Raw genomic sequence first — 11,147 nt, forward strand, 5'->3', positions numbered from 1 at the left:
CAAGTTGTAACATTAAATTGTATTTCACCACAAATTTATCATTCCAACATAAAATTACAATTAAAATTCAAACTACTTAGACTAAATTCATTTAAATTTTAAATCAGAACAAAAGAAAAATCTTTCCATTCAAAAACAATATACTGGCTGAGACAATGAAAATATGAAGAGAATGATGATGAAACACTGTTATCAAAAAATACAAAGTAGCTATTAATTTAAATTTAAAAATCTAGATGTACTTAAGGTATAGTAACAATTTTATTTTTATTTACAAATAGGATTTACAAGACAATTTTGCACTATAAAAAATAAAATAAATAACATAATTCATTCAATCAGTTTCCTGGACTTGAAAAATTTCCTAAGATACAGAACTTGCCACACAGAAAGACTTAAAAGACATATCATACTAAGGATGCTCAAATAAAGAACCCTGTTATTAGTAGATTCTGAAAAAAATTAATTCATTTTATTAATATATTTTTATACGATAATTTGACTTGTATGACATGACAATTTATGTGAATATTTAATAAATAATAATTTAATAATAAACACAGTGAGAATAGAGAATTAATAACATAAAGCTTTTCTTTGATCCACTTAAATAAAAATAATGAAATCATGTGCATAAATTAACTTATTATTGGTCATAAACTAAAAAAAAAAAAAAAAGAAAGTAAAATAAGTTCTAAAATCATAAGGTTCAGTAGTAAATAAATGAATTTACACAAAATTTTCTATTTAAGATAAACCAGGGTATGTAGAATTTCATGTATTTTATTCTAACAGGAAACAGAAAAACTTAGGATAACTACCTAGCACCATCTGGTATAACTCCACAGCGAAATAATGAAATGGAGCAAATATTGCAGCAGATCAAAAATCAGAAAAAAAAAAAAAATGTAAAGGATTTTTTTTTTTATATTTCCATTTAACTCTTTCTTTTTAATAATTCTAAAATGTAAATTAAGCAGTTAGTCCAATCCTGTACAGTAAGTGGAAATGTTGACAAAATTATCATTTTTTGTAAAGGAAGAGTGAGAGCCAGCAATTGACAAACATTTGGGTAAAAAAAAGATCAGCTAGTAGTAAGGTAAAAAGAAATCTAGAAAGAACTGCAGGTGTGAGGTCAGTCAGAAGTTTACCTAAAGAAATTTTAGTAACCACTAACCCAGGTTTATCTTATTTATTTTACATAAAAACTGTTCATCTTTGATTCCATAATCCTTCAAGGATGAGCATAAATATGGCAGAGGTGAATCAACCTTTCTGCTATCTTTTTTACTGTTACTATTTCACCAGTAAATGGTTTTAACACCATTTCATCTTTAAGTTTGGGGTTGAAACTTCAGTTTTAGTCAAACACTTCAGGTGTTATCATAGTTCTATAGTGGAAAAAATTTAATTTCGAAACTGCAAAGCTTTCAACATCAGTTACGCTATTCCAAAAATTAATCTTTTTCTCATTATAAGTATTATTATTTTTTTTTTTAATAAAGAGATCAGAATTAAGTTAGAGAATATATTGAATTATTTTAATTGTAACAGTTAATATGAGTAGGGGGTAAGTAACCATCACGTCAATACCATTTGGTTATGCTCGGCTTTCCAGCTACATTCTTTAGATTTGCTGAGTAGGAGTCATTCTTATTCACTAATTTGATAGATTACCTATTTTTATTTGTGCTAAAAATTGCTTTTTTTAGTAAAATATCAATCTTGACTTTTTTTTTGTTTGTTTGTATAAAACTAGAAATATTATTTAATCTTGAAGTAAACTATAATTGAAAAAAGGTTTTCTTACTTATTATAATAATTATATTTTAGAGCCTATAATAGATAAATAGATATCATCATTATAATAGTGCGAACAAAATTTTACATTTTTTCCCAGTTTTAAAGGACCAGACTTTGGTCTGATTTGACCAAATTATTATTTAAATGAATGTTTAATTTCTGAATGTTAACAATACTTTTTACTTTCACTTAGAGAGATATTTTTTAAAGTTTTCTAAAAAAGGCTTCAGCAATATTGATTTAACTCGGTAAAGCAATACACAATTAAGTGATCTTTAATATCAGCTAGGTCTTGTCCTTGTTGAAAACTCTGGCAGGGCTTAAATGATGAATTTTTAAAAAATCTTTCTCTATAAAGTACCATTAATTTTTTTTTTTATTAGAGATAGATAACCATTTATCATAGTCAACAGGACAAACAGTGAATAAATACAAAATATAAAAGAATTTGATGCTTAACTGGAGGAAAAATACAGATAGGAGTTTGAAGAGAGTGGAAACAGCCGAGAGCACACGGTTTCTCCCGATCACATTCATATTTAGTTAAATTATTGCATTCTTGGCAGGAATAAAGTTGACATTAGGCAATCACATCTTGGGAAACACTAAAATACAAATTTTTATGACAACAGAAAAATAAATTTTTTTTTTTATTTTGGCTTTCACTAGTCCTATGATTTTTTCTTTATAGTTTAAGTCTAAAATCAAACATGAAAAAGTTATTTCTATACCCCAGCCTTCAAGTGTGGAACAGTTTAACAAACACATAGGAAACCCAGATAAGATGGATGAATATGTCACCAAAAACAGAATTTTAATCTGGGGATGAAAAAGGTGGTGGTCACTATTAACATGGATGTTGGATGAGAACACAAATGCCTTCAAAAGCTAAGAGGTCTTCGATGCACTTAAGTGCAATCCAGAAAAGAAATTTACGAAGTCTAACTCACAACATTTAGAGCAGAATCAAAATCTGCTGATAGATCAACTTCTTCTCGTACCCTCTCTCAAGGGGTTGTAGCTGACATTAGGTTTGACAAATCGAATCATTCAGAAGCCAAAAATAAAAGGAGAAATTGTGTGAGAGAGGGCTGCAAATCCTAAGGAAGAAGTCAGGGTCTAGTGTGATGGATTCTCCATTGAATAATGTTTGATACCATTTCATAAAAAATAACAGGAACAAGTCCTATTATAATGCAATTTTAAGTATTGAGCATTGTACAATTGAATGAAATATTCAACTGATGTAATAACTCAATACTTGTTGGATCATTTCATCTTTGTAGGTAGAACTTAATCCTACCAACAATACTAAACATTTAGCTCACGTGTTTGTATTTGATTAAGGAATTATGTTTTAGGTAAAAAGCATAAGCTTATAACCAACTAACAATTTATTATTATGCCAACTGTTACTATATGAATAATATTTTGGACGATAAATTTAGATATTTTGTTAATTTGGTTGTACAGTTTTATAATTTTCTTCACTTTTAAAAATTAATGGGGAATATTGTTCTTTATAATAATCAGTCGATTTAGAAACAAGAAATAATTAAATAATTAAATGTTTTTCTTCTAAAAAATTAAGTGTATGAATGATTATTTTACCCACTGTGTATATGAACATTTTTAGATTTATTTATTTACTTAAATTATAGGATTAGTTTCGATGCATCATTTAATATCATGAGACGTTTTAGGGGAAGCATGAGGGTATTGAGAGGGAAAGGTAACCTCAACTTCATTTAAGTATCTGTTTTAGATGAAATATTAAACACAACTTTACCTCTTAACCAATAAATATATTTCCTATAGTAACAAAAATTAATAAAATAGAAAGAAAAACCTAGATATGTGGTTCCTAGACACTGATACCAAATGTTAGACTGACAATAAGTGATAAAGTAGTTCAATCAAAACAATTGCTTATATCAATTCTAGGGGACATAAAGTAAAAGAAAATAGTAGTTAATGTGCAGAAAAATAATATAATATGGCAATCGCCTATCACAATTTGAACTGGAAGAAATTTGGCTCACAGAAATAGATGGTCAAGAAAGATAAAATTTTAGGAGATATGTATATCACAGATAAGAATTAATTCAGGCTTTACAAGAACACCAAAGGTAACATCAAGTCCTCAAATGATGTCTATACCAAGTTATAAGCTGTCTTAAACCTTCTTTTGTTTATTACTGTATTTGATTTGATAATTTCAATATATTACCATTTGTGTCTCTCATTGAAACTTCACGCTGTCTCATGTCAGCAAAATCTTGAACAATAGATGAGGATAAATCTTCAAGTCTCTTCAATTCAAGTTCCATAGGTTTCAGCTTTCCAGCTTCTCCAAGCTATAACAAAAACATTATATGTGTGTGTGTGTGTGTGTGCGTTAGATATCCTATCAGATCATAAAAGATAAGTAACTCTTATCAGAAATAAAATAAACACTAACTTTAAATAATAAAACTAATTATCATTATCATTAGATTATAATAACCTACCTATATTTAAAATAAGATAGAAAATTAAAAAAAAAAATGTTCTTTCTCAACAAGCATCTTTTTAATGATAATTAACATTGAAGTATGGTTCATTCATGTTGGGATGGCTAAGGCTATCTAATCTCACGTCTCAAGTCTGATACCTAGTCACTACAAGGTTGTAATGCTGAGGTCATCTTACAAATCTCCAGTCAAAAATGGTACCCAATAATTTTAATAATTTGGCCAAAAAACATGGAATTTAAATACAAATATTGACTATAAATTAATATTTTTTTGTTTTTTCTCAACTAAAAATATAATACTAATAATATATTTATTTGTTATGAGATTAACCCTCATACAAATAGAGTAAGCCAGTACAGTAAATGGTTTGATACTACAAATATTAAATAAATTGAATAATGAATTAAAAATAATTTTTATAAATTAATAATACACCACTAAACTGGGCATGTTATTTGAATTTATCACAATTAAAAAAACAATTATGGAAAATTTAACATCATAAACAGACATAAACTAAACAGCAGATTCAGAGACAGATATCCAGATCTATGTATGATGTCATTAACATCATAATAGTTGTACTATTATGGATAACTCACCTCAAGGTAAGTGAAATAAAATATAATTTTTTGTAAATTCCTTTTAACAAAAAACTTGTTTCTTATAACTCTTGTGTTCCACTGCCCTTTCGGTCAAGATTAGATTTAAATATAAATCATAGCATAAAAATATTGGAAATAGTATTAATATGCTCAATTGATGTTAATACATTACGTTAGCCAGGTTCTGAGTTATAGGCCAAGATGGGAGAAATACAGCGGTTGTAGGCTTTTTTTTGGCCAATAACTTTTAAGTGGCTCAACCTATTGAGACCTTATTCAATAGTTAATTCCAGAACATTAAATCATGCTTTGAATGACTAACACTATAGATTCAGTCCAGGAACACAAATGTCATTCTAATAGCTTTAGTTTAATTTCATTGTAATTGTATGGTCTTAAATTAGTGTACCCATACGCAATTTAGGTGGGCTTATGTTCAAGGGAATTTTCCCCTTCCCCTCTGAATGACTCCAAATTTATTGTAACTCAGAATATATAGCTAATTATAGAACTGGTCCATGAGGTGCTTACTTCATGCAAAACATATAAATTTGCTACATAGTCTGGCCGCCACACACCAGACCGCTGTTCATTATCAATAATTATCTATTTTTCCCTACTTTTTTTACCTATTAAATGTATTTAATAATTGTTGATAAAGGTAAACTTCATGATTGGGATAAGGAATTTTACAGATTTATTTACACCAATATTTAGAAAAACGCTCTATATTGTTACACGATGGTTTATTATTTCTAAAATAATTTACGAACATAGACATCCATGTACATGTTTTTAAACCGATATAAAATGGGGATATTCCACACTTTCATTGCAAAACAAAAAGATAAGAATTAATAAAAGATGAAAAAATCCCTTTGAAGAAATAATTCAAAACTGGGGAAAATGACTATTCTTGGTCATTTAATTATAATTGTCTTCTAAATTGATTTTTGGTTTAAATTATAACTTTCTCTTGTGCCTATTCAATACAAATTTTGAATTCAAAAATAACGATAACTTTTTGCAGAAATTGAGAATCTGTAAAAATATTTTTTAAAGTGTTGTTTTCCAAAAATGGCTTGAAAAGGTATAAAAAGATGCTAGTGTGATTTTTATAAGTTTTATTAACTCACAAGGATTTTCTCGACAATCACTTTGTCACAAAATATACGAAGGATTAGATGATTAAATACCCCCAAATTGCATCTGAAGAGTTTTTTATAGCTTCATCTGCAAAGGCAATTAGATTGGTTTTTAACATTTTTATTTATCCAAAAATCGTGAGTTAGCAAAAATAGACATGTGATGATAATTTGATCTTTTGGTAAATCACAATGTGGGTAAGCTGTTTTGTAATCAACCATAGACCATTCAATCTTACAGCTTACTTCACCATGTAACAGTTCTCAGCTTGCATTCAAAGAAAAAAAAAAAATCGACAATTTTTCTCTAAATAACCGAGTCAAAAGTCAGGATGTAATTTTTTTTTTTTAATATTTAGCGAAAAATAAATATTTTTTCGCTATTGGGGAACAGTGTAAAGAATAGTCAGAAATAAATTTTATCAAGTACTATGCACTATTTTTGCTTATGCATATGATAATGTATTTACTTAGACATACCTATATTTTGAAAATGGTTTAACCAATTCAACCCAAAAATTTCCCTGACTTCCCAGTTCCTAGATACCATGTATCAACAAGCAGATTGCACAAGGAGCTCACAAGATATTTTATAAGATATACAACTTTGGTCCTATCAATTTTTGTCATATCTCAATCAGATATACTTTAGATAGAGCTAATTTTTTTTCGAACAAAATCTGTACTTTTTTCACCAATTTTTAAATAATTTTTAGCACTTAATGGAATCTTTAAGCTTGGTACAGCTAACAAAGTCAAAAAGATATACAACATTGATCCTATGAGACTTCATTATATTTCCCATAGGTCATAAATTAGATGGGGAAAGATTTTTAGCCTTTTTTCAGCTTTCTCATTTATAACTTCAAAAGAGTGCTTCATAGTGAAAACTCCCTGCTTTCAAGATTAAAGAACATTAAATTCTGATTTGAATGAATAATTAAGATTATAATTAAAAAGATTATAATTAAAATTAATTAAGATTATAAATTAAAATTAAATTAAATAGATTAAAGAACATTAAATTCTGATTTGAATGAATAATTAACATTATAAATTTGCTCTATTACTATAGTTGAAACGTATTATTAAGCTTAGAACTAAAATTCTGCATCCATTCAATTTTAATAGCCTAAGAGAGATGCTACAAAATGTCATAGGATCAATATATATCTTTTTTACTTTGATAAACCTACCAAGTTTAAAAACTATTACAGTCCATTACATGGCAATAATAATAACTATTGAAAAAGTGAAAAAATTATAAAATTAGTACTAGATGTAAATATCTAGATCTATAATTAATTAATTATATCTAGTAGAGATAAAAAAAAAAATTGAAAGGCCTAAAATTGTAGATTTTGCAAAACCTGAAGTTGCTGTTGTAATCCTGGCCTTGTTTCATAAAGAAAGCTAATAGTATTAGTTCATAGTACAAGTGTAGAAATTAGTGTGGTAATGATAATAATACTTATTTTTTTCATGATTGGGATGACTATTAGAGATATTACAGGTATTAAAAAATATTAAAGTGCAAGTTAATATTGTACAAGTCTGCGTAATTGAAATAAGATAAATCTACAAGACTGATAGTATTAGTTTGTACTTTATTATGAAACAGGGCCCTGTTTGTTGATAGCTTTTACCAATATGTAACAATAGACTTTCAAATGTAAATTTATTAATTTCAAAGGAGGATAATCATTAAATTTAAGTTTATTATTGATTACTAGTCAAAAACTACAAGAATGTCGTACCTTAACTGGAAGCAGGTAAGAATTTGTACAGATAAGCAAGGGTGATAATGTGACCCTGCTAGTGAGTGAACAAATCAAATCACATCAGGAGTTGTAGTATTTAGATTCAAAATGTAAGGTACCTACTAATAACACTAAATTTTATACTCTACAACTTATATTTGATATTTTTAATTTAGAACAGCTGTTTAAAAGTCATGTATTCAATTTCATGGTGAAAGTCGTAAAAACTGTTATTTCACCATCAATACCGATAGTATTCTTAAACCAAATTTATAATTTTAATTAGTTAATACATAATTTAATGTTCTTTAATTAATTATAGAATAAAAGTTTCAATAGGGTGTGCTGTGTTAACAAATAAAAAATTTGGGGATCTTCCCTGACCTAGCCTACAACTTAGAACAAGTTTAAGTCATTACTATTTGACGTAAAAACATATTAAAACCACTTCCAGCATCTAAACACTCAATTCTAACTGGGGGCCTGAAAGTTGTTTAAGTTAAAAAAATTTACTTACAGCTTCATAAGGTTTAGCTTCAACTCCACGTTGTGTATTCAGAGTAACATCTTGAGGAACACCTCTTTGATCTAAAACATAGTAAAATAAAAAATAATTTTAGAATTGTTTTTTTTTTTCTATTCTTGGGGTCTCCAAAAGAGCAAGGAAAACGTCATTTTCATCTTAACACTGGTTATAACAGTTATAACTATAGTATAATATATAGTACATTAAAACGCTATAAATGATACTACAATAGGTCATTAAATTGTTATTTATCCAATTAACTCCCCCTCCTCTCACATCCATTATGTTTACATTAACTAAACCTATTAACCCTTTCAGTTTTATGATCACAACAGTTGTGATCAGGTAAAGTCAATGTCCAGAGTCACAATACTAGCACTCACTATGATTTTGAAAAAAAAAAACTTTCCCCTCCTGCACCATCACCTACCTAAATTAAGCTTTCATTAAACTATTAACAAATTAACCAAATCTAACACAATCGGCTGAAAAATGAAATATATTAAGGTCCAACACCTCAATAGCAGATCTTGATTGGATAAAATTAACAGTAAAATTACGTTAAGTTGGTATCAAAAGAAGGTCCTGATCTATAGCCTCATCGGCCATATGTTCTGTTATCATGGTTTATAACCTGAAACTATAAACTGATCCATTTATGCAATGTTAGGTCCCAACCTCACCTGAAAAAGATCCTTTGGAGGTTAGTCCATTTCTTGAGCACATAGAAGTTGACAGCTATGATATAATAAAAGCAGTAATCATAATAGGGCAAGACATAACCCACAATAGAACATATGGTCAATGGGATAATACATAAGAACATAACTTACGTGGAGGGACCCGTGACTTAAAACATATTTCAAAAATATCTTCATGCTCTGTAGAAAATGAAAACTTTCCCTTTCCTGCATCAATGTTCTGATCCAAAATCTCCCGTTTTGAGTCTGTAACCTATGGATAATATAAAAATATATTAATAAAAAATATTACTTTGAAGATTTATAGACTACAATTAAAGTCTTAACATAATACTTATCATTCCTATTTTAGACAAAGAATTTTACTGATAATTTATTTCTTGTTGGCAGATAAATAGTAACAATTATAAATCAGTAATAAATCCAGATTACTATTAAGTTAATTACAAAAATTAACCTTAACACTCAGTTTGATAGGGAGGCCTGAGGGACCCGTAACAATATTTATTTCTCTTACATTTTGGTGTTCTAAACTAATTTATATTATTAGGATGTATAATCTATTTCCATACAAATACATAGTTTTAGGAAAAGTGATATAACAGATAAACCACTTTTCATAAACATAACAGTGAAATAATAGAGACATATACTTAAACAAAATTACAAGTCGTAAGTTAAGACAAAAGAATTATATTCCAAACATTAAATGGAACATAAGATTTGACACAAAAAGTAGACAAATATTTGAAACTGGGTCTCACAGACCCGCCTGTCGCACTTTGAGTTAAACATTGGAATAGCTTTCAAAATAATATATGAAAATAAAATAACAAAAAAGTAAGATTGTAATTAAGAGTTATAAATGTAATTATATTTAGGGCAAATGATATAACTGATAACTAATAAACCACTTTTCATAAATATTGTCGAAGCTCAATAGAGACATATACTTAAACAAACTGGCAATAAGTCCTAAGTTAAGACAAATAAATTATATTTCATATAAACACAGAATGCTCAATTTGAGCAGTTTAATATTCTAAAAGCAGAGAGCTATAACAGAAATAAAACTATCTACTCTACTGCATATAGATAGTTGACCATATGTGAATTAATAACAAGATAGTCCAGGGTGCAATAAAGAAAATATCATCAATTGTGACCTCTAAAAAAGGTTGACTGGCTCTTAAAAAATAATTGACCCTAGTTTTCAATTATTGTTTGCTTGACCAAAACCCTGAGTACCTCCTTATTTATTAACAACATTATGCAAAAATAAATTTGTTATTTAATATTGAATATGTTATCAGTTACTAAAGAAGAAGAAAAAATTGAACATACAACATAATCAACTTTCTGTCCTGGAACATGAGTTATTTCGAAGGAGCCTACTATTACAACATCTTTCTTTAATTCTTCACGAAGGCACTTCTGTGTATTGGGATGAAGTTGGAACATAATAGATTCAACGGAGCTAAAGCCAGTAAAACTAGCAAAAAGTAAAAGTAATACATTCATGTTGGACTGTTATCAATTAATTTAAAATAAATTAATTCACTGTCATATATAACACATAGTAGTCCAACAATAATCTTAACATAGACAAGTTGGAATCACTAACAGCACCACACGTGGCGTCAAAACATTGGTTTCGAAGACAGTGCAATCGGTAACCCGTTAATCGATATTTAAAATAGTAATTTAATAAATACTCTTTTCTATAACAAGCTTTTACGTGTGCATAAAATGCTGTATAAAAGAATATTCCGTTTTATATTATAATATTTTAAAACCTGTTTCCATGTTAAATTCCACCCATAATAGTTATAGGATAATTAAATATAGATATAAACATCATTACATACAACTCGCATTATTATTACCAAGTAATTGTACTTGGCTTTTTCATTTATGCTTTTAATTGGAAGAAGAAGAACAAAAATATTCTAAATTATAACTATAGTTATAAAGCATTATTTACAGTAATAAAATCATCATTTTACTTGATTATGGATACCTGTTTGTACAACCAAACTATATTGGGTTACATATAAATAAAATTTATTTAAATTATGAATTTCCCAAAAT

The 11,147-nt window shown here is 27.9% G+C and overlaps 1 protein-coding gene across 1 annotated transcript; it reads right to left on the reverse strand.

Annotated features, from left to right (window-relative positions):
* On the reverse strand, positions 1–10,714 carry bai (Transmembrane emp24 domain-containing protein bai). The gene is made up of 5 exons (XM_014433050.2): positions 10,401–10,714; positions 9,189–9,309; positions 8,347–8,417; positions 4,034–4,160; positions 1–452 (listed from the first exon to the last, which is right to left on the reverse strand). Exons 1-5 carry the CDS (start codon positions 10,575–10,577, stop codon positions 331–333), a joined length of 618 nt encoding a protein of 205 aa, XP_014288536.1. The 5' UTR covers positions 10,578–10,714; the 3' UTR covers positions 1–330.
* Between the last annotated feature and the right edge of the window lie 433 nt (positions 10,715–11,147).

Source organism: Halyomorpha halys, unplaced genomic scaffold, assembly GCF_000696795.3.
Source record: "Halyomorpha halys isolate HHAL.00 unplaced genomic scaffold, Hhal_1.1 Scaffold1151.1, whole genome shotgun sequence".
NCBI lineage: Eukaryota > Metazoa > Arthropoda > Insecta > Hemiptera > Pentatomidae > Halyomorpha > Halyomorpha halys.